This window comes from Misgurnus anguillicaudatus, chromosome 2 (assembly GCF_027580225.2).
Source record: "Misgurnus anguillicaudatus chromosome 2, ASM2758022v2, whole genome shotgun sequence".
NCBI lineage: Eukaryota > Metazoa > Chordata > Actinopteri > Cypriniformes > Cobitidae > Misgurnus > Misgurnus anguillicaudatus.
The window spans coordinates 32,830,449-32,854,733 of NC_073338.2; the positions used below are offsets into that span (position 1 = coordinate 32,830,449).

The window sequence follows — 24,285 nt, forward strand, 5'->3', positions numbered from 1 at the left end:
GTATCTAGGGAGCTCATCTCTACAGGGTGGATGCTTCTTCAAGAGCTCTGGTTGCTATTTGCAGATGGCCGGTTTGGCCTCAAGTATAAAGGTGACCTGATATGGTTCACTTGGCCTTATTTTTAAATGGCTATTTGCCAGAAAGTTCTCAACCTACTGTAAGTATGTCACTCTCTACCTCCTATACGGTAGCAATACACTACAAAACTGAATCAAGAAAATTATTCCACACAACCAAACTTGTATAACAAGTCAATAACGAAAACGTTATTAATCTATTTGCTAATCTACACAAATGTTATCTTTTTCAATTAAATTTTAGATGGCAAAAATCCTCATTATGATGATTTATATAAATGAGGTGTGGGGGAATAGAAATGCTGCTTTGTAGAACAAATAAGACTTACAGAACTGACCCTGAAAGTCTCTGAGAGTCTTCCTCCATCAGGGAGCCATCATCATCCTCATCAGCACTGACTGATGCAACTTAACATCTGGAAGGGATGTCTGCACACAAAGGTATAGACTATAAATACCCTCAAACTTAACTGCAAGTTTTATAATGTCATCATACTCTCCTCTGTGATTTTCCCAAGCTTCTTGATACTTTTTTGAATACATTTACAATTCTTGTGCTGTGGTTCCTATAGCTAGTTTGTATTATGCATGAAACGTTCATCTTTTAATACACATTCATATTTCATGCACTTGCAGGTTCTTGACTTTGATATTGAGGATATAGAGTTTAGTTTAAAAATTGTCTGGCAAGCACTATGCGGACTGACTAGACAGAATTTAGCTGATTTAAAATCAAATGTGCATTTTAGGGCGATGAAAACACTCCTTGACCTTTTGTCTTCTGAATAAACATGACACAATGAATTATTAAAACAATGCATTGTCCTACAGTATTTACCCAATATTACTCTCTGGTCAAATACTGTGCACAAATCCTTATCTTGGTTTGTGTTGCATAATCCGTTTGTTTTGCACCCTGTCAGACCATGTGAACACAAACAGGCAGCACATTTCCAGTCGTATTAGTAAAATCTGTTCACCTTGAGACTTTTTAAGACTTAAGGGTAACGTTTTACTGCGGAAAAGAACTGGATGTATTCCCTTCTTATTAGTATCTCACTTCCATCTCTTTTTCTTTCTTTCTCTTTCAAACACACACACTCATATTTTTTATCTCTGGCTCAAAACAGATTTATTAATGCTTAACTGAATCAGCAGTGGGTCTCTATTAATCTTCTACTGGACACATCTAAGAAACACCTTAAAGTGAAACTCTGGCATCCACTGCTGCTTTTTCAGTGAACTTTGCTGGAAACACTCATTGCCAGGTAATGTTTTTGCCTTTCTATTTGAAAATGTGAACAAGAACAGAAGAAAAAAATCTAAGAAACATTTGCTATTTAGATTTTTTTCAATTCCTAATAAATATGGATAGTTACGAATGGTAAAAATAAATTACTTTAACCCATGGTAGTCATTCATGCACATTTTTTTTACCCAACCATGAAACAGCCCGGCATTTTAGGTAGTTTAAAAACAGTTTAAGAAGCAGTGTTTTTTTTTTTAAATATTTGAAATCCAGGCTAAAGTCTCATAATTTAAAGGTGGGGTGCATGATCTCTGAAAGCCAATGTTGACATTTGAAATAACCTAAAACAAACACGCCCCTACCCCAACAGAGGCCGTTTCTCAATGTCAAGGAAACTTCCTTGGCAGGACTAATCCTTACAAGTCACTTCCTTCAGAGGCTAGGCGACGCTTCTCTTTAGCATTCGGAGAACACGTAAAATGGAACAGGCTAGCAAGTGCATGTCATTGCGTCAATGTTCGGCGCAGCGCACATAGGATTGTGGGTAATTTCAGCGGGCGAACAGCGCAAAGGATACACATATGCATCTTTTCCTGTATATGGGATATTTCTCGAACGAAGGACTCAGTCCTTGGCTGGAATTCCGAGGATCCTCGACGTTGGAATAGTCCTTCGAAGGATGTTGATGACATAGCATCCTTCAAAATTCTGGCTTCCGAGGATCCTTCCTTGACATTGAGAAACGGCTAGAATCTGGACTTTTTTTGATAGACCCGCCCCACACATACGCAACCCATGCAACGATGTCGGTTAGTAGACACACACCTTACTGCTGATTGGCTACAAGTGTGTTTTGGTACTTGGCCCCACTCCTTTTCCAAAGTGTTTTTCAAAAATCATGCACCCCGCCTTTAATGATATTTAGAGCATCAAAGTTCGATTTTATTGACTTCACATTGCTTTTAGTCGTTGACATGACTTTACTCAATCAATATTAAAGATATCAAGGTTTCACAAAATGCTCTTTGCATTATGTAGGATGGTTTTATGGAGAACCGTAAAGCACAAAAAATTACTTTACTGCCATGGGTTTTCACAGGCAGGGTCACATATATTTTTTATACAAAGATGTAAAACTCTAATATGCTGTATAGTATTTAAAGGAAAACACCACTGTTTTTCAATATTTTACTATGTTCTTACCTCAACTTAGAGGAATTTATACAGACTTTATAAAGACTTTATAAAGAGCATTGATAAACACTGTTTAAGCTGAAAGTATCCTGACCTCTAAGTGCATCCTGTTGTAAACTATGGGCTCTATATCTTACACCCGACGCAATGCAGCGCAATGCGTGACGCAAATGTCTTTTTGCTAGTTTCCACCCTGCCCAATTATAATTTTCACGTTTAGCGCCACGTTGTTTAAATAGCAAATGCATTTGCGCCCCCTTTTGCGCCCATGGGCGTTCTGGTCTGAAAACGAGGTGTATTCAGGCGCATTGTTGGCGCGTTGCTATTTTGAGGCAAACTAAAATAGACTACGCCATTGACTGGCGCAATATGTTTTTTTTGTTATTTAAAGAGCGCCTATAAATGGGATGACAACACGGGTTTGCTTATCACATACATGAATGCGCAGCAGCACAAAAACGCTTTTAAATATGAAAGATTAAAGGATTGAATGTAAAAGATTATTATTGAGTCTCTTGGACATAAATGAGGATCAATTATGAGACATTTGAGGCGTAAAGAGCTGCTTCACCTGCAGCCTGGTAAGTAAATAAATGCTTTGCTTTAAACAAATGCATCTGTTTTTAAATGTTTTTTTAAATGCTACCTCACAGATTTATTGTATATGATGACTCTAGTCTGTACCTGTGGATATGGTGAGATGAGAAACATTTTTAAGTAATGCTTAAAACAAACTCATGACGCTGTCCAAGTGCTGAAATGTGCGGAGAGTCAAGTCAAGTCAACCTTTATTTTTATAGCACATTTAAAAACAACAAAGGTTGAGCCAAAGTGCTTTACAAATGAATAAAAATATTAAAAACAGTTAAAAAAAACAAAAAAAAAAACAACAACACATAATTTATCAACCTCAACACATAATTTGTTATCTATTCAAAGGCTACAGAGATCAGATATGTCTTCAAGGACGACTTAAAAATGGCTAAAGATGAAGATGACCTCACATAGAGAGGAAGACTATTCCACAATTTTGGACCCCTCACCGAAAAAGCGTGGTCACCCTTGGATTTATACCGGCAGCGAGGAACCGTCAGTAACAGTTGGTCAGAGGACCTTAGTGCTCTAGTCGAAGATGTAAAAGATCACTGATGTACTTGGGAGCGAGCCCAGCTAATGCCTTATAGACAAACATCAAAATTTTGAAATCCACTCTGTATTTGACCGGGAGCCGTTTGTAAATTCTTTATCTCCTGTTTGTTACAAATAAAGTACTTTTAGAGTACAAACCTTTTCTTACATACTTGTAAATGTATGATGTTGATGATATTGGATAGCCATACATTTAAAGCAATTAAAAGCTTGCTTTTTTACTTCCATGACTAAAAGAAAACGGGTTTAAAAGGTTTTAATAAAAAAATAAAAATTTCAATACAAGTGAAAAACAACACAATTATTTAACATTAATCTTAAACTGGGGATCTTCTTCCTCCGCTTAGTTTTTCAGTTTACAAAGTCCGTCATCTAAATAGGGATTAGACATAGCGCCAGCGCAACAGGCTTTTAAAGGGGATAAGAGATAAGACTATCATTGGTTTATTGCACGTTACGCCCAAAATACTGTCATTACTCGTTAAAAAAAATAAGACCAAACCTTTTCGACCATGTGCTCGGCGCACAAACCATTTTTCCTGTCATTAAATTAGCTTTAGACAATGCGCTTAGATCATTAAAATAGGACCCTAAATCTTCAAAAAACACAAAATCCATTCATATACAAACATACGAAAGTGGCACCACACCCAAGCCATGCTACCAGGTTAAACATTATAGATGTCATTTTTAGAGTTTAAACATGGCAGACAATTCAAAAAATGATGTAAAATCAAAACACTGCAGTGTCTGTACTAGAAAGATAGCAAAAAAAAAAAAAACAATGTTATGAAATCTGTGTTCATTAGTTCAATACATTCCTGTGGTGTTGCCCAACTAGTGTAAAAACTGCCAGGTGTAATGTCAGCTGCCCCCGGCAACTCCAACCTCTCCAGCTTTCTCCCATCTTCTCCTGTTAAAACTAACTACTCGTAGTTGATACGGTCAAATGAACTTAAGAACTGGAAAGCAGCTATGAGCTGTGGATAACATTGGGCTGTGATTGCTCAGAAAACAGATGGTATAGTTCAACCAATTTGCCCAATGAATCACATCACCTCTGACATTTGCTTCAAACTGCAGTGATGGGTTCAGCGCTTCATTCTGCCTCTTTATCATCCACTCCCCCAGTGAAAAACATTGCTCATGTGTGTAGACAGACTGCCTGAGATTCTTTGGATCCAACACTTCTATCATCAGCTCCTCTGTGTCTACAATAATGAAGATGCTGACTGTTACTCCTGACCTGAGCAGGGTAAAGCTGACAGCAAACAATATTATTCCCTACAGCCAGTAGATCAGGGGTTTAAAGTTTTATATTTTTGCAGCATGTGAATATGAAGTGTAATGTACTGTGTAATTTCATTAGATAAAATGTTGAACCTTGTACTTATTAATTCTGATACTCATTTTAATTTAAAGGGGTTAAAGGGTAAACAGACTCAATTAACTCAAAATACAGTTTACACAGCAGATCATTAAGGAAAGGTGAAAAGTATGATTGTTGTGCTGAAACACTTACAGAAGTGCTGAGTTTATACACATTTCTCATTAATCGTAAACCCATTTGCTGATGCATAATACACATTTTTTTTCTGACATTTTTTTTAAATACAATAGAATACCTTAAACGAATACATAAGACATCTGCACATACTGTACAAAAGTGCCATGGTATTACAATATTTTTGCAATAGACACAGAGCCCAGTTATGCCAATTTGAAAACCACACCCCCCGGGAGAAAACAATCCATTCGTCTCCATTGACTTTGTGTTGCGGGAGGCCGCCTCCTTGTCATTTCTGGCTTGTGACGAGAAAACAGAATAATGCCAAAAAGCTGCTGTGTGACAATGTGTTCAGCTAACAAGCCAAAAAACCCAGAAATAAGTTTTTATAAGCTGCCGAGCCGTCAAACCCAGCCTTTACAGAGAAAAAAGTGGATCGTCGACTACATTTTCGCATGACTACATGGGCACAGTTGTAAAAGTTGCCTGTTTTCCACTTTTGTGTCTATAAACGCTCGTTTTTTTGGGGTCGACAGCTTATAAAAACTAATTTCTTGGTTTTTTGGCTTGTTAACTGTACATCCTGTCACACAGCAGTTTTTAGGCATTATTCTGTTTTTTGTTATAAGCCAGAAATGACAAGGAAGTGGCCTCTCGAAATACAAAGTCAATGGAGACAGTTGGACTATTTTCCCCCCGGTAAGCGTGGTTTTCAGGTTATTACGTGTTGCGCTCTGTCTTTATCAGTATATGGTTTTACCCAATGGAATATGTCCTATGGTAATCATTTTATTCACATCAGGACCAACACTGTACAATGGAAAATGCAGGTATTTAATTAAAATTGCAAACTTTAATCAAATCTTTTTTCTTTTATCTAAATTTTATCTAACTTATCTAAATTCTTCCTTTACTAAATTTGACATTTAAAAAAAGCTTAATTAGGAAAAAAATGCGAGAGGCTAAGTTAAAGTTCACGTAACACACGCCGTTTCTGCATTTCTGATGTTAAGCTGGAGTACCTATAGAGTAGTATGACATCCTTTATATCTCCGAAGAGTCTTTAGTTTAATTAGATTTATAAAAGAAAGATTAGCTTTACCGAATCTTTCCGATAACGTACGAAAAAATTAAGGAGTTACTACCGCGGGTGGAGCGAGTACGATTCATGCAACACTCTACAAGACTTATAACTTATGATTCACTACATGTTCGTGTCATTTATATAATTTTTTCGGTTGGGAAAATCCAGCGCATCAAACACACACACAAAACTCAGCTGCTACCCCGGATAATAAACTATATGTATTGTTTTAATAAGGCTGGATTTCTTCGCCTTACATCCAAAAACACACTTCTTCATTCGTGCCATTGTTGAGTTTTGAAATAAAACAAAGCTGTGTCGCGTGAAGTGATGTTTGTAAGTTGTAGCGTCTCCCGCTGATTGACGGGTGGGTGGGGTTTTCCGGGGGAAGTGCCCATATAAAGAAGTGATACGTATAGAAAACCCCTGAAACGTCAACTGGACCCGTAATCGAAAAAACGTTCCAAAACTTGTACGAACCCTGGCGAAGTGCATACGGCACAGAAATATTCTGTAACATGCCCAACTGCTTTTTTGACATTTTGCCTACGTTTAGCATGAGGAAACAACTCTATAACTGTGTTAATAAGTCAGAATGCTTGAAATACCATTGACCCCCCCCCCCCCCTTAAAGGTATTGCGGAGGATTTTCTTTTTCCGGGTGGATCATCAAGACTATTGGTCCTCCTAGTTGTCAATCAGGAGTGTTGCGCAATTGCATTTCTTTAAAAAGTGGAGAAGGCGGTTCTTTTCTAAAATTCGAAAAAATCCTCCGCTACACCTTTAAGTGAAGGTTATCTGTCTCAGTAAAACTGAAAGAGTCACTTAAAGGTTTCTACCAGCAGTAGCTTCATCATTGATTTATTTTGTGAATTTGTATGACAAATGAAAAGGCAATCAGAAATGCTGAGCATTACGTCTTCAGCTGTGTATTACTGTACAGCATTAACTCAGATAAATGACTGCGCTAACTCTTCAAAGGGTAGCATTATTAAAGAAGTGACAGTGAAATATTAAAGACACTCAGTTGAATGAAAAAGTTATTACTCATTAGACCTCCAATTTAGATCTGACTATTTTATTGCATTACTGTACTGTATATACTGTATCGCATTATGTTTGGCTGCTAGAGATCCACACATGAAACTATTTTTAACTTTACCCTTAGGTCTGTGTGTTATCTAACCAGTGACATTTTATATTTAAGAACATGCAAGTTAAATTCAGTAAGGAGAAACTGAGTTATGAATCAAGAGAAATGACAAGAGGGACAAGAGTTCATTAAGTTGAGGTTTATTTGGGAGCTGATGGCTGAATCTAAAACCGCATACTGCCATACTATATAGTAGGCAAATAGCAGTAGGCGAACGAATAGTATGTCCAAAACCTCAGTATACGTAAAAGGGTAGGCGAGAATAACTGAGATTTTGGACTATTTCTCGCAAGATTCAGAGGCACGTGTACTTAAGTATCGTCAGAAACCGCCTACTCACCTACAATATAGTAGGGGAAACAGTATGTGACCAGAGTAGTAAGTCTGAATCCTCAGTATTCATTAAAGGATAATTCCGGTATTTAACACTTTGAGTCTCATTTCTGGTTTGTTTTGGATGAACTGCAGTCTCTTGACTGCTTCAGAATGGAAGTCAATGGCCATGCACAAACATGTCATTAAAACAACACTTAACGTTCATTTTCAAAACTGTGCTACTCACCGAGTGGTTCGTGGTGTTCGTTGATGATTAAAAACAAGTTGTGTAGCGAAATACAGTTTCTGTCGTGTTTTATTTGGCATTTTGTAAAATTCCATTGACTTCTCTTGGAAGACTCATTGCTCGCTGATATATCACTCCGCCGCCGGGAAACAGAAAAGGGTCTATTTACATGTGGTTGTAGTTTTTTCGCTCAGTTTCTCTCAGAAGAAATTTTTCCCATATTTGTAGGGCTGGACCAGAATATTCGAATATTCGTTCCGTGGGTTGACATTCGATTTTCAGTTTTGAGATTCGAATATATATATAAATATTTTACAGCGTTAATGCAGAGCTTTTGCCAAGCAGGAAGTGCGCTTCACACTCCCGCTCTATAGGTGGCGCAGAGAGACCAACATCCATAGCCAACAGCCACCAAGCGCCATCAGTGGAAGAGATCTCCTCGAACGGAAAGCGCACTTCCTGCTTTGGCATATAGTGTTGTAAATAACGTTCAGGTTCTTGCAAAAACTGATTGATTTGCTTCACAAGACGTCAATATGTCACAAAGAGTTATGGGGGATTACTGTTGTATTGGATATATATGCTTTAGCTCTTAAAGTGTGCGGATCTGTTGACTTGCATGACGGAGCACTGGGGTTTCTGCAAAATATCTTCTTTATTGTTCTGCTGATGAAAAAAACATATTGGATGGTGTAAGTGTTATAAATAAACTTGATTTTGAAAGTATGCTACCGTTTTACTACAGTTTGTTGGACTACGTTCATTCATGCTTCAGACTCAAATATAGAGCGGAAGTATATACGCGGTTGTGAGGTATGTGAAAAAATAGTTCCACTATAGCAAATAACGCCAATATATTTGTTTTTAATCATTGAAAATGAACGTTAAGTGTTGTTTTAATGACATGTTTGTGCATGGTCATTGACTTCCATTCTGAAGCAGTCAAGAGACGCTTCTAAATGAGTCGAAAAGTCAAGACATGACCCATTGTCAAAATTTCTGTGTCCATCACTGTAGTTCATCCAAAACAAACCAGAAATGAGACTCAAAGTGTTAAATACCGGAATTATCCTTTAAATGAGTAGGCGAGAAATCCCTGGATGCCCTACAGATTCTGAAGCAAGCATCGGATGGACACTTCTATCCCAGCTTTCCCATGATGCCACACGAAAACCAAGCAATATCAACCGGAGACCAGCCAATCGGGTAATTTCGATACACAGGGCTGTTCCAGAACTTCACGCACAGACCCAGATATATGTGCTAAGCTGCTTCATGAAAATGCAATTCCACAAATCATATGGAAAAGTCTGATTACGAGTCGCTCTCGCGGTATTGTGATGTCGTCCTCCTGTCGGTTCTTGTGGTCTCCTACGTCATAGGTCACATAATAACGTCAACATGGCGGATGCTATCCATAACGCAAACATTCGTACTGTCTTAGCGCTCGTTAAGTAGGTACTCAAGTGAAATTCAGTACCTACACAGTAAGTATGCGATTTCGGATTCAGTCGATGTCTCTACAAGCAAACAGAAGATATTATATGGAGACCACACAAGCTTTAATGATCCATGATTGCAGTCTCCCTCGTCTTTAACCAAAACTTGTGTTATTTTCGATGAGGTATTTGTTCCAGAGTTCTGTTCAGCCACTAGCCAAACCATTAAACAAACAAGTTAAGTTCTGTCAACCCTGACAATGGTTGATTTCCGCTTCTTTAAGGGGAAATGTTGTAAAACAACAAAACAGTTTACCATAGCAGGTATTACAGTGTGCAGAAGCGATGCAGGAGCAAAGCCACCCCAGAAAACTCACACCTGGAAGATCTTGGCAGGAAAATGTTACTACTAAGCAGAACTTTCAGAGCTTATCAGATTGTACCAAAACATTTTGAAGTGTGGGAGATAAAACTGCTGGTATGCCTTTTTAAAGTTGCCTCAGCTTTTTGCCTTTTTCTCTGGGTAGACCTTTTCTTTTGTTTTAAGGGATGCTTTCTTGTTTAGGACTTTTAGTTGACGTTGGGGCATTGGGGTGACATCTCTGATCATTGTTATTCTGGCATATGTCTATACCGTACATTGTTTACCTGACCTCTTTGGGAAAGAAAACTGCCCTCTGAAGGGTCTAAATATTTTAGTTTGCCTTCTTGTTTACACTTTAATAAGTTGGATTTGTGTGGGTGGCTGAAGCAACAAGAGAAACAATACTTACGCAACTTGTTTGACAGTGAGGGGTATAAAGAAAGAAGCATATTAGTTTGATAAACACATTGAATGTACTAAAAGGCACACCAACAGAGATTCAACCTTTTCAATATATGGCCAGCAGTAATTTCGGCCAGCAGCCATATCACCCTGTAGTCCAAGACTGGTTGCCCACTGAAGCTAAGTAGGGTTGAGCATGGTCAGTACTTGGATGGGAGACCGGTAAAAGACAGTTACTTATGAAGTCATTCTGTGTTTTTCTGACAAATACAGTCAGTTTGTAGCCTAGGTTTCCCCAGGCTGCCTTGCACGCAAATTTATTCACGCTGCAAGTCTAGCATGGAAACTATGACCCTTTTTTGCCCCTGAAATAGGTAACCAATCACAGAACAGAGAGGGGGCAGCAAGACGATGAGGACGTCTATGCGACACACCAAAGCAGTTTTGTTTATCCAACACGGCAGCAGATGCAAAGTTACTTTTCGATGCAGCCATAGATAGTGTTCAAAGTAGTTTATTTTAAAAAAGAGCAACTTTTGGCGTTAAAGCAACACTATGTAGTTTCCCTGTAAAAATGACTTACAGCCCCCCATGTGGTTGAAAAGCGCAACAGTGCCTGGTATCAGACACTCATCTGCTGGCAGGGGGAGGGGCGGGGCTGTGTGCTCTACCCTCCACCGCCACTTTCAGAGTGTGCTTGTAGCAGCTAGGAGGCTGCTCAGGTTGCAGCAACAGTACAATTTGTCCAGTTAAAAGTTGTTCCATCACTGAAATAATTTTAGAGACATTATTTAAAAGGTAAAAAAACCTACATAGTGTTGCTTTAATGTAAATACCACCTAATGGTGCTTTCCAGTCTGCTGCCATCATTTGCTATGCCTGAATAATCCCCTCAAGGATTGCCTCAAACTGCTGCAAAAGCTATTTTGTCTAATATACTGATATTGTGTTTGTGTGTAAACCATACTTTTAAATGTAATGCATAGATAAACACCTTTTTTTAAGAATTAGTTTCCACCAAAATCAGTATGGTATTAGGTTAGTATTAAAAACTACATTCGTACTTTTATGCAAAATTCGATATATGCCGTGTTATTTTGTCATCTTTTCGCCCTTTTTTCCCAAAATGCAATAAACGCCAGTCCTTCTTCTATGCAGAATGCAATAAATCCGCTCAACAAATCACAGCGCACCTTTCCACGCATTGTAAACAACAATGGCGGCGCGTTGAATACACAGAAACCCACTGGCAGGTAGCAACATAGGTGCCCTTGAGCAAGGCACCTTAACCCAGCTGCTCCTCGGGCACTGCAGTGATAACTGCTCACTGCTCCACGTGTGTGTGTTCACAGGTCTGTTACATTAGAGAAACAGCTGAGTATCCTAAGAGACGACAGAGATGAAGACTCAGCTGTTTGTCTGGTACACTGTAAAGCAGAGCATTCATGTATGATGTCCTGCTTTTTCACCTGAGCTCAGCTATCTGTTTGAAGCTGAACAGAGCCGACTGATCTTCAGTCGGATTGTTCTTTTTTTTATTTCAAATTAGGATGAATTACCAGTCGATTTCAAACGTGCAGTTCATTTTAGATAAAACTAGAAAAATATCTACTGAAAGAAAATGTATCTACCTTTCATATAGTTTTAAAACACATGTCTGATCCTTGATTCACAATAGCCTATACCATGTTACTTTTTTAGTATTATCACTGTGCAGCACTTTTAGGGGAAGTTTCCCAGACAGGGTTAAAATTAATTCAGGACTAGTTCGTAATTATAATAGTTCATTTAAGTTGTTTTCACAAATATATCTTACAGGGAAAAAAAACAATACTGGTGTGAATCTTGAGACAAAACAATGGCACTGATATATGTTAAAGGGGGGGGGGGGGTTTCAATGGTATTTCAAGCATTCTGACTTATTAACACAGTTATAGAGTTGTTTCCTCATGCTAAACGTAGGCAAAGTGTCAAAAAAGCAGTTAGGCTTGTTACAGAGTATTTTTGTGCCGACTGCACTTTGCCAGGGTTCGTACAAGTTTCGGAAAGTTTTTTTCGATTACAGGTCCAGCTGACGTTTCAGGGGTTTCAATACGTATCACTTCTTTATATGGGCACTTCCCCTGGAAAACCCCGCCCACCTGTCAATCAGCGGGAGACGCTAGAACTTACAAACATCACTTCACGCGACACAGCTTTGTTTAATTTCAAAACTCAACAATGGCACGAAAGAAGTAGTGTGTTTTTAGATGTAAGAAGAAGAACGCCAGCCTTATGAAAACAATGGATATAGTTTATTATCCGGGGTAGCAGCAGAGCTTTGCTTCTGTGTTTGATGTGCTGGATTTTCCCAACAGGGTCATGAGTTGCATGCGGTAAGTAAGACTTCTGTCTTATGTGGGAAATAGGCACGTGCATATTATATAAATGACACGAACATGAAGTGAATCATAAGTGTTGTATAAAGTGTTGCATGACTCGTCTCGTACTTACTCCTCCCGCGGTAGTAACTCCTCCTTCTTCATGTTTTCGTACGTTATAGGAAAGATTCGGTAAAGCTGATCTTTCTTTTATAAATCTGATTAAACTAAAGACTCTTCGGAGATATAAAGGATGTAATACTACTCTATACAGTAGGTACTCCAGATTAACATCAGTAATGCAGAAACAGCGTGTGTTACGTGAGGTTTAAGATATGTTAGGCGTTTTTAAATAAAGGCAGCTCAAACATTTTAGTCTGGGATTAGGATAAGCCCTCTCCGGGATACCAGCCCAGTGTTACACAACAACATTTTGTTCCTGTTTAGATGTCAGACACTATATCTTCTAATATAAGTGTGACAATTAAATTACTATATTAAAAATAACATTTTAATAAACATCATCTTACTCTGCTTCATGTCATACCAAAAGACACACTTCAACTGTGACTGTTCACAAAAGCCTCTTGTTTCTTATTAGACAAGCTTATCCACGACAGAATCAAATCAGCATGCTGGGTGCAAAATGGCACAAAATGATTTCAGGCTCTTTCTTTATTGATTCCTTCCATCCTTTCACCAATAGTCCCTCTATATATAAAACAACAATCAACAAGACATTGAGAAATGACGCAAATACAACAGCAATACGCTGGGTGAGCTGTCTTTTTCAATTTTCCAGGTCATGTCATGGTAATTTCTGTGGTAATGACCTTATCCTTCAGCTGCAGAAATGAAAAATCTCCAGCTATGTTTTCAAGTACATGAGTAGTGGTCATTTGAAGGACCAATGCATTATGTTACTGCAGTAACAATATTATCTTTAAGATTATTATTCTGTACAACAAACAAGACACAGAGGTTTTCACTTATATACTGTCTGAGTATTGGTTGTGTTATTCTCTTTAGGTTATAAACTAATATTCCACTGCTTTAAATGATTATTTTATTTATTAGATTGTTTTATCATGCTTATGTTATAGTAAGTGCTAAATATTGCACAAGCGCATATCTGCCTAGAAAATCACAACTTATAATTTTTGGTCTTAGTACACGATGTTACTACAGAAGTAAATAGGAAAAATATTAAAACTCTTTGGTTATTTTTTAGCGCGATGCTAATGGTCTAATCAGATTCAATGGATTGTGCTAAGCTAGGCTAAAAGTGGTACCGCCAGACCCGGAGATTGGCTGAATGGACTCCAAAACTGTAAAAATCAAATGTTTAACTCTAGGGGAGCTGGAAAATTAGCATTTTTCAAAAAAAGTGGAGTGTCCCCTTAAGAAGCACTGGCCTACAGTATATTCTACATTAGCTGGGCTATGATGCATTAGGTTCCTACTTGGTGCATTGCAAACAATAAAGCTGGGAAACACTTTTTTGTAAAGATATTGGTAAACATAAGGACAGTGTCAGCAAAGTACAGCAATTATACACAACAATACAGTACTGTTAATACCTGCTACCTGCACTAATTTCTCTTGAGAACTGCATTTATGTTCAGATACAGTATTTATAACAAACTTATTACAGATTTTTGCCCTTGCAGCAAAACACATGATCTACAGATTTTGAAGTGAAGTGCCTATATGTTGTTGTGTTATACATAGTGCACAAATCCTTTTTGTTTGATTTTTCATTATTTATATTTTATAGTGATCCTATTGTGACAACATACCCTGTTATAAAGATGAAGATTTATACATTTTTTCCAGTCTGTGAAAACCCATTTAAATTCATTTTCAGCTATTTATTTTTCTACATAAAATCATAAAAACATTGTGAAAAATAACCTTGACATTTTTAATATTGACTCAGTAAGGCCATGTTGAAGATTAAAATCAAAGCCAATGATTGAATTGAACGCAAAATGTTATCCTCTAAAACTCATAATTATAAAAGTTTAGACAGGATTTCACATGCCAGGTCACAAATTATCTGTACCTTTTCTGGGCAATAATGAAATAACCAATACAATTCCCTATACTTTAAGGCATTCTATAGATCCCTTGTGAAATTCATATTTTTTATGTCTAAGAGAAAAAAAATTGTTTATCACTGACCAGCTGGTTGTAGGTTGAGGTGATGTTTGATGACATATCCGGGTGGCACATTTTTGATTGATTGGCATTTTCTATTGATTGAGATTGGTCCCCTCTTCTGTGTTTTTTTTTTCTTTTCCCTCTGAAGAACTGTACGAGATGAATGAGAGTTGATCAGGGAGATATCAAGATAAACATTAAAGTTGCTCAAGGCTGACAAGAAAATAAGAGTCATTCATCAAACACGCAGCTACTACATGACACGCCGAACGATGTGTGTAATACAAACCAGCAAACTTTGGTCACAGGGCTAGGCAGAAGCCATTTAACACAAAGGGCACCTTCATAGCAATGTCACTCCAAAGGGCCACAATTCTCACACATATAGACTTAAAAGCCTTTAAAAGCATTAAAGGAGTGTATTGGAACTTTATACTTTAGTATATTAAAGTTGCCTTTACAATCCTTAAAACATAAAACATTCTAAAACTTTAAATTAGAATTAAACAAAACATATTAAATGATACAGTGTAGTATTGTTTGTTATAGCCTTATTTTTCTGAGGTTTAATTACACAGAATTTACGATAAATTAATGTATTTTATAAATGATGATATTACGCAATGATATTATGGAGTGGCTGAAAACAGTCCCCTTGGTAACTTTCAATAGCAAGGGACTATTTTCGAGCACTGCGTAATATCATTGTGCCTCCTGCAGCCATGTTAGGGCAGCAAAGTCCTTGATTATATGGCAGAATGAGAGTATAGTTCCTAGCCATATCTGCCTAGAAAATCGCAAGTTTTAATTTTCAGTCTTAGTACACGATGTAACTACAGAAGTTTTAAATAGGAAAAGTATCAAATATCTTTGGTTATTTTTAAGCGCAATGCTAATGGTCTAATCAGATTTAATGGATTATGCTAATCTAAGTGGTAGCGCCAGACACGGAGATCGGCTGAATGGATTCCAAAACTGTAAAAATCAAATGTTTAACTCTAGGGGAGCTGGAAAATGAGCCTATTTTCAAAAAAAGCGCAGTGTCCCTTTAAGAAACACTGGCCTACAATATATTCTGCACACATTAGCTGGGCTGTGATGCATTAGGTTCCTACTGTACTTAGTGGATTGCAAACAATAAAGCTGGGAAACACTTTTCTGTAAAGATATTGGTAAACATTAGGACAATGTGTCAGCAAAGTACAGCAATTATATACAATACAGTACTGTTAATACCTGCTACCTGCACTAATTTCTCTTGAGAACTGCATTTCTGTTATAACACAAACTTTCTACAGACTTTTACTCTTGCAGCAACACATATTGGGTACTGAGTTTGTCACAGTGCATTCTGGGATTGCCATGTCTGCTTATCTTTTATAAACACAAAAAGACCTTTGATCTAGTGTACTTCCGTGGGAGTAAAGTCAAGCTCCAACAGGACTTAAAAGAAACAGATTTTACTCTAAAAGGACTGAAAGACCAGCAAAAATTACATTATAACATACAACTCCAATGGAGTGATCACAAAGTACTTTCAAAGCCTCTGTAATTCTCAGTCTTTGTAATTGGTCACACTAAGGTCACAAATCTCTGCTCTCACAAGCAGAGGTACTGTAATGAACCTGGGTAAAAAAAAATCCTGGGTGTGAAACTGGATTTTTCTCCTGTAAGATGTACATGTCACAAAGTTCCCGCCAGACACAGAGTTCTATTAACAGGAGATAATGTGACAGAATTCTTCTCAATCACATTTCTAACGGCAGTCTTTGTAATTAGATTTATTTAGCGATTATTTTAGCGCTGTGTTCCACACGACTCTTCATCTATTCAGACTGCCAGCAAATAGCAGTAACAGAGCGTTATAATCTCCATCAAAATCTCTCAGGGTCTTTCTTTAAAAAAATATTAAAATATTATGCACGTCAGGTTTCATTGGACCCGAGAAGACCTCTACTTGGAAAAACATTTCCCTGCCATTGATGCTTTCCTGACAAGCTTTTATGATAATCTGTAATTCCGCTAGTATCCACTAGATGGATACCCACTTTATAAAAAACTGAAGCAAAAACAAATTTTACAAATTTTAAACGTTGTTGTATGTTTTGATAATCGTTCTGAATCAGATATCTAATGAAATTCTTTTACAAAAATGCAAATTTAGGATTTTTGAAGAAACCTACACTGTAAAAAAAATCCGTAGAAATAGCAGCTGGGTTGCCGGTAATTTACCGTAGATTTAAGTTATTTACTGGCAACATTTTGTTCAAAGTTAAATGAACATTTAACATTTAAAAGTCCTTGTCTTCACAGAGTAAAAATTAAAAAAAAACAGGATCAAGCAAAACATTCTGGGAAACAAAATCTGAAGCAAAAAACAGAAAAAGGTTGATGATGATTTCTGGTTCCCAGAATGCTTTGCATCAGGCTGTTATTGTATAGTTTTATTCTGTAAAGACAAAGACTTGTTAATATTTAAAATGTATTTAACTTTGAACAAACACTTGCCAGTAAATAACATAAATTTAAATCTACGGTAAATTACTGGCAACCCAGCTGCAATAACATTGTGATTTCTACGGATATTTAAGAGGTTATAAAAAAAGAAAACAAATAAAGATGGAATGAAACTTTTTTCTCGTTTTGTTTGTTTGTATTTAAAAAGAGAGTCTGTTCTTTTCTTAAAGAAAATTTTCCTGGAAGATCACAAAAAATGCTGGTGGGTAACTTTTTTTAAAAAGGCAGGCAGAGAATGAGTTAAATGAGCTATATAGCAGGATGAATATCTTTGAAAGAGATTACCACACTATGACAAAAAAGCCTTTACTTGCATGCTAAATCCATATTAAGACACACCCATGATCACATCATAGGGAATACAGGTCGCAAAGTTAAAAAAATGTTTGGAAGGATTTGATGATACCCTTGTAATGCCAAGCTAACATTACAAACAACCAATTCATCAATGCCAGGGCAGTTCACAACCTATTACAGTTTGCAAGGACTTAGCCTTCCTAACTGTTTACCCCTGCAATTCCTCATCTCACCAGGAGTCATGCCATCCATTCTAATGAAAAATGGACTGGAGGTCCTAAAATGTTGTATGGCACATATTGCATTAGTATGTGAGACTGTATATAAGGTGGAAGGTGTGCACTAAAGTAGCAACAAATTCAATAGATTTAGACAAGCACGAAAACAATGATCAAGGCACATGTAGTTTAAAGCATGCTGTGTCTGAATGTTTATTGAGTGGACATGTAATCAGCTGTGAATAAAACGGTTGTTACTATTAACAGAACATCCAGCTAAATTAATTGAATCTAATTAAATCTATTCAACCATTGTGTTTTAATCTCGTTTAGCAAACCAAGCAAAAAACAAAAACAAAAAAATCCACAGTCAGCCAGTTTTCCCATTGTCTGATGAACCAATGGATCTGTAGTTTGTCTTTAATTTCCTGTGTGAATTGTGTGGTCAGTAGCAATATATTAACCCACATCACCTTCCAAGTCCAAGATAAGTCTCTTAAATAAATAGGATTGACCGGGCCACAATTTAATTAAAACAAGTCTAGCTAAACCTATCCAAGCATATTAATTTCCTTGGAACCTAGGAGGAGTCTGTATCTCAATTTGAGATTAATAAATCCCTTTTCTTTGGAACTATATAAAGGTTTTAAAGTGTTACGAATGAAGGTCGACAACACTTTTTTGATCTTTTTTTTCCATGAAGTGGAATCTGGTTATTTTTGCGCTTTTGGTACCAGCAATTAACCAAGTTTTGGTGGAGTTGAGCACTAATTAGGTATAGATGCATGTAAACCTTTTACAGAGAACAATCAGACCTGAAACAGTACAATAGCACAGAAATAAACACTGTCACTGAAGGTCAAACTGCACAATAAAACCCTTGTACAGTCCTTGTCATAAGCCAGCATCTTCTTTAATGAAAGCCAGAGGTGTAAGTGAGAAAATGAGAATTTATCAAATACAGTGCAAAACCAATGCAGAGGTCCTAACCTGAACCAGAGATTTAGTTAATTTTATTCCTGATATAACTAATGATGAAAGTTCTGTACTGCAGCTTAATAAAACGTATTCTTCTCTATCCGACATTCCTAAAAACTTATAATAGATCAATTTCTGTTTTGTGGAGAAAATAAGAAAAGGATAATGTTTAAAAAAGCCCATTAGGGGGTGCCACCATATTCTTACAAAGACAAGGATTATGTTTTTTTTCTGGAAAACAACAAGAACAACAATTTTGTGTAAGATGCAGGACAGAGGATACACATGAAAGATTTTTGTTGAGATGTGGGTGATTTTCCCATCATGTTGTGAGGATCATCTGGAGAAAATATGCTCAGCATGACATTGTGGATGGCATATATATGCTGAAGGTTTACCACAAGCACATGTGATAATATTTTCTCCACACAAATATTAAAATAAAATTCCATTTTCCTTTTGTAGCCTTAAGCCATATTTATGGGATCTCTCTCTGTTTTTGCTGTATTAAATTAAATTGGGATTGTTATGATTATTACATGCTAGTGCTTACGGGTGATTGACTATAATTAAATGTAGAAATTCAGAAAAAACTATTATAGTTTAATAATAGTTTTTTATTCTTAATTTTTACATTACAAAATCCAATAAAATGTTGGGCTTTATCCATAACATCTGCTTATTGCCTTCCTAAGCCTGAAGCCCTGAGGTCGCACTGTTTCTATGATGGAATGTCAAGCAATCAAGAAACTAGAGTGAATGCTTAAACTGGGTACAGTATGTGTGTAGGTTGCACAAGTCTAGTTAATTCTGCATGGTTTGAGTCAATAATATTTGAATACAATATTAACAGCTTCCAATGTTAATTCAAGTTTTAAAGTATAAAAAAATAAGTAAAAGTTTCCTAGAAAAAACACCCCGAAATAAATAAAACAATTATTTACAGACACAGCAAAATGTAGAAGTAGTAAAAAATAAATATAAAAAAATTATTACCAATAGTTTGTGTGTGGATTATCAAGGCATTACATTATTCCAAGCAGTAAGTTTGATATGGATTTAAAACCAGGTGGAATTCGAACATTTATGTTCATGCTAATGCTGTCCCAATTTAATCAGGTCCTTGTTATTTACAGACCCGAAAGCAACAAGCACATCTGCCAAACCTAAGCACATATGCCCTTAGATTAAATGGGTTATTTGCACTGGATAGGCTATCTAGTGCACCAACAGTCTCCAGACAATTATTTTGCTAATTATGTGTGAGTTCTGCTTTTTAACAGAGAAAATTCCTAAACTGATAGTAAAGTAATTTAGTGAAAGGTATGGCTTGATTTAAAAAATCCCAAATGCATGACCATTGAACAAGTGGCTACTGCCCCCATCTGGTTACACTTAATATGTTCTTACAAGAAATGAAACTTCTTCAAATGATAAAAAAGTACAAAGAAAATGATTCATTAAACTGCACAGATTTGCTAGGCTAGTAGCTACTGGCTAACTATATACCAAAAATGGAAGTAACTTACAGTACATTTTGATATAGGCAATGCTAAGGTGCTGCAAGATATCCAACATATTAAAATAATAATAATAAACCAGTAGGCCTATACTTTATATTACTATATTTAAATATTTAAAGGAACAGTAATACATGTATATCAATTAATCATAAAATGGCCCTGATATGTCACTAGACATTAAAAAATCATTTTCATTTCAAATACTTATATCACTCACAAAAGTGGTCCGGCCAGGATATTGTCATTTAAAAAGTGGAGTTGCAGCCCTCAACTGATGTTTATGTTGTCATGTTGTGTATTGGCCACCAGTTGTGTGATTGCAAAACCAGTTTTAGCCACAAGTTTTGTGGTTGCAGTACCAGTTTTGGCCACAATCCTACATACTGTTCCTTTAAGGTGGACCATATTTGTAACTATTATGGTTGTTAAAGTAAACATTCTAATTTATAAATTAAAACAAAGCTGAAAAACACACTGAACTGAACATACTGTATTTTAATGTAAGCCTGTGGTTCTAACGTGTTAGCAACTTAAGTTTATTAAAACGGTTTCCCAGCATCAAAATGTCTGGTTGTTGCATTTGGTTGCACTAATATAATATACTAATATACGTATATATGTATCTGGCCACTTTATACGGCCATCTAACGTCTTCTATCCACTCCACTATCTGGTAGCTGTGTTAAAAAGTTGATAAGTCAACTTTTTAAAATAACTTTAAATGTAATGTTGCCACGTTACCATTGTAAAAGGGTCTTAAAAAAGACTCCTCCTCTGTGTATCACCCTGAGATTTATACATTTTGGAAGTAAAATGAAGCACTTTGCGTTTAGCATATAGTCTTTAAAAAATAGTTACTAATTCATGCAAATGCGTTACAGGCCTACATTTTTCATCAACCCAGCATAGTGAATGAACGGAGCGCACTATGCAGAGCAACAACATCTGCTGCCTGCACATACGCAAACATTGAAATGAACAAAAAACACCAAGTCCATCTAACACCATCTGTACTCACCTAGGCCTACTTTAAGAAATCCAACATCTTTCACTTCTTGCATGTATGTCATGTTAATCCTTGAATAATTTGTATTGTATCTATCCATATTATGGCTAACTGGAATAATTAACTGTCTATTCGACCCATTGCGTTTCCCACCGATTTCAAATATTTGTACAAACCCCCCTCGATAAAGTGCCGCTAAAAGCTAATTAGCTTGCAGGTGAGATCACTACAAAAAGTAATTGCTTGTAACTCGTTACGTTCACGATGAAGTAACGGGAGTGTTCGACTTTTTTCAACGCTGCGCAGACAGGTCGGAGTATGACATCAAAATACCGCGAAAGCTATTTAAATGCTATGATTTCGAATCGCTCTCGCGGTATGTGATGTCATACCCCGACCAGTCTGCGCAGTTCCGCAAAAAGACGAACACACATAGAGACTAGTCTGTTAAATGAGAAGAAAGTTATGTATATGTTTACGTATTTTTAAGAGGCTCTTGTGGGTTATTGTCAGACTGTAGGCCTTTTACTATAAAGATGAAAAGATTATCAAATGACTTTCTAAGTCATCTATTCTAAAATATCCTATTCATCTTCTCAAACATATAGTTCAAGTAGGCTACTTGACATACCTTCCTTTCTCCAAAGCGTTTTGTCTAGTTTGTAATTTAATGAGAACCACAAAAAACTATTTAAATTTTTATAGTAAATACTAAAAAAATGAAATTTTGTAAGGACGTTCTCTTCTATTTTTATTTGTGATAAGCTGTAACAAATTTTACAGATAACGCTTCAGGATCTCAACAGTGTGAGGGTAGTTGAGCCCTTAGTTGTGAGACCACTGCCCTTTTAATTCAATGTCCATAAATAAATTCAGGCTGGGAACTAAATATAGTCCAGTAAAGCCTAATGACAGTTGTACTTCTCCAACAAGTCAGTTGCTTTGTGTGGCTGTTACTCGCTGTCCTGTACTTTTAATTTTCGAGGACATACGCTTAAGGTACTGTGAGTGAGATTATTACTAATGTCCTAATAGTAATTAATTTCTGTGTTAATAAAGATTGGGTCAGAAGAGATTATTCCAGGTAAATTTGACATTAAGCATGTTACTGTAACATTGTATAAAAGCAAATTCATTAAGCAGTTTAGATCATTGTGTATTTATAATATATAGGCCTATATAAAAAAACTTTTGGAGGAGTATTGCTTCTCAGTTCATCTTAGGCTTTAATCAATATTCAAACAGTGATATTTAATGTAGTATTATTATTGTGCAACTGTGTTTAACTTTGATTGAAATGTCTCTTTTATATTGTTCATCTCTCCCTAGCTTTACCTCTATTACTATTTGTAAACATAGCTTTGCTTATTTTTGGCTGCTAAGACAAAATGTTAAATGCTCTTTCATTTGTAAGTCGCATTGGATAAAAGCATCTACTAAATGAATGTAAATGTGGCAGACAAACTTTCTTGCCTCAATATTTCACTTTGCACCAGGATGAAGCTACTGTGGAAGTTTGTTTTGGGAATCCTTCTTATTGGACAACTTGGTGAAGGTCAAAATGAAGGGCTTTTAAAGGAGAAACTAGAGGAGCCAGCAGTGGATGAACAGGCTGAAGGTCGAGGAGATGTTATGATGAAGACAGCAGAAAAGGAGGTGGAAGAGCCTGACGGTCCAGGGGCAGATGTCAGTCAACCTGATGATAGACAGCCATGTGCTATGTGGATGGGAGGTGTTCCTGGCACACCTGGGCACAGTGGGAAACCTGGGAGAGATGGCAGAGATGGGCGTGATGGACCAAGGGGCGAGAAAGGAGATAAAGGTTAGAGTAAGAGCCTGTACATTTAGATGCTTTAGGGTGGTAAAATACTGTATAGTGGCCCATAAAAATATGTATAGACTTAAGTCATATTTAAAATATCATAGCAAATTGCATCTGACAAACAAATAAACAAACTTCAAACAAATAATGCTTGAATGTAGGTGAAACAGGTGAAAAAGGAGATCCAGGAGAGAAGGGGGATGTCGGCCCAGCTGGACCAAGAGGCTTTCCTGGAAACCCAGGTATGAAAGGGACCCGAGGTGAAAGTTCACTGTCCTACCACTCGGCCTTTAGTGTAGGTCTCAGTGAGATGGTTTCTGTCACAAACGTGCCAATTCGCTTCAACAAGTTCTTCTATAATGACCAGCACCACTACGATGATGTTTCCGGGAAGTTCCGCTGCAATCTGCCTGGGGTGTATTTTTTTACCTATCATCTGACAGTCTACACCAAAGACGCTAAGGTCAGCCTCTACAAGAATGACAAAGCTATCATGTTCACCTATGACCAGTACCAGGAGAACAATGTGGATCAGGCATCAGGCTCTGTTATACTGCGACTGGAGGCAGGGGACGAGGTGTGGCTGCAGGTTTATGGAGACGAGACTGTTGGTGGTGTGTATGCAGATAACAACAATGACTCCACCTTCTCTGGTTTCCTCCTGTATCCCGACATTCCTGTTCCTGCCCGGGGACGTTGAAAATACCCTGAATGATTTCAGTTGGAAATCCATTAGGAAGATTGGGAAATCCATTTGAATTTGTTATGTATGTTTACCAAACATAATGAGTGTTATAGATAGATATTGTTTATTAGAAGTTTCTTTTTGGGAATGACATCTTCTAAAATTTAAAAAAGGATATTTGCTTTTTTATTGTATCTAGTGAGAAATGTTGGACTAAGAAGTGTTTTTACATCATTACAGTATTGCGTGTTAAATTTTGGCATACTGTATAAGGTTTATTTCAATGTGACATTGCAGTATGTGGGCCATTCTACCGAATTGGTGCAAATTGACACTTCAAAACTTTTTGAAAAAAGTGTGTTTTTTCCTGCAAGCTTTGTAGTCATAAACAAAGTAGAACATCTAAGGAACATTAATCTACTGATTGGACACTTTAGTTTCCTAGCATGTTTTTATACAGTTTCGAAATGTTTTCTCTCTCCCAAAATTTGTCACTACCGAAACACAACAACATTTGATATAAAAATTAGGTTTT

The 24,285-nt window shown here is 36.8% G+C and overlaps 1 protein-coding gene and 1 long non-coding RNA gene across 2 annotated transcripts; one reads left to right on the top strand and one right to left on the bottom strand.

Annotated features, from left to right (window-relative positions):
- Nucleotides 1-312: 312 nt before the first annotated feature.
- On the bottom strand, nucleotides 313-21,394 carry LOC141366112 (uncharacterized). The gene is made up of 3 exons (XR_012371133.1): nucleotides 21,256-21,394; nucleotides 14,726-14,854; nucleotides 313-507 (listed from the first exon to the last, which is right to left on the bottom strand). It is a non-coding gene; the product is annotated as an uncharacterized lncRNA (long non-coding RNA).
- Nucleotides 21,395-22,084: 690 nt separating this feature from the next.
- adipoqb (adiponectin, C1Q and collagen domain containing, b) lies at nucleotides 22,085-24,068 on the top strand. The gene is made up of 3 exons (XM_055202746.2): nucleotides 22,085-22,242; nucleotides 22,740-23,065; nucleotides 23,227-24,068. Exons 1-3 carry the CDS (start codon nucleotides 22,100-22,102, stop codon nucleotides 23,763-23,765), a joined length of 1,008 nt encoding a protein of 335 aa, XP_055058721.2. The 5' UTR covers nucleotides 22,085-22,099; the 3' UTR covers nucleotides 23,766-24,068.
- The last annotated feature ends 217 nt before the right edge of the window (nucleotides 24,069-24,285 follow it).

Coding starts and splice junctions, on each gene's coding strand:
- adipoqb (XM_055202746.2), top strand. CDS start 22,100: ATGTCCATAAATAAATTCAGGCTGGGAACTAAATATAGTCCAGTAAAG. Junction 22,243..22,739: donor TTCGAGGACATACGCTTAAG/GTACTGTGAGTG, acceptor ACTTTGCACCAG/GATGAAGCTACTGTGGAAGT. Junction 23,066..23,226: donor GGGCGAGAAAGGAGATAAAG/GTTAGAGTAAGA, acceptor GCTTGAATGTAG/GTGAAACAGGTGAAAAAGGA.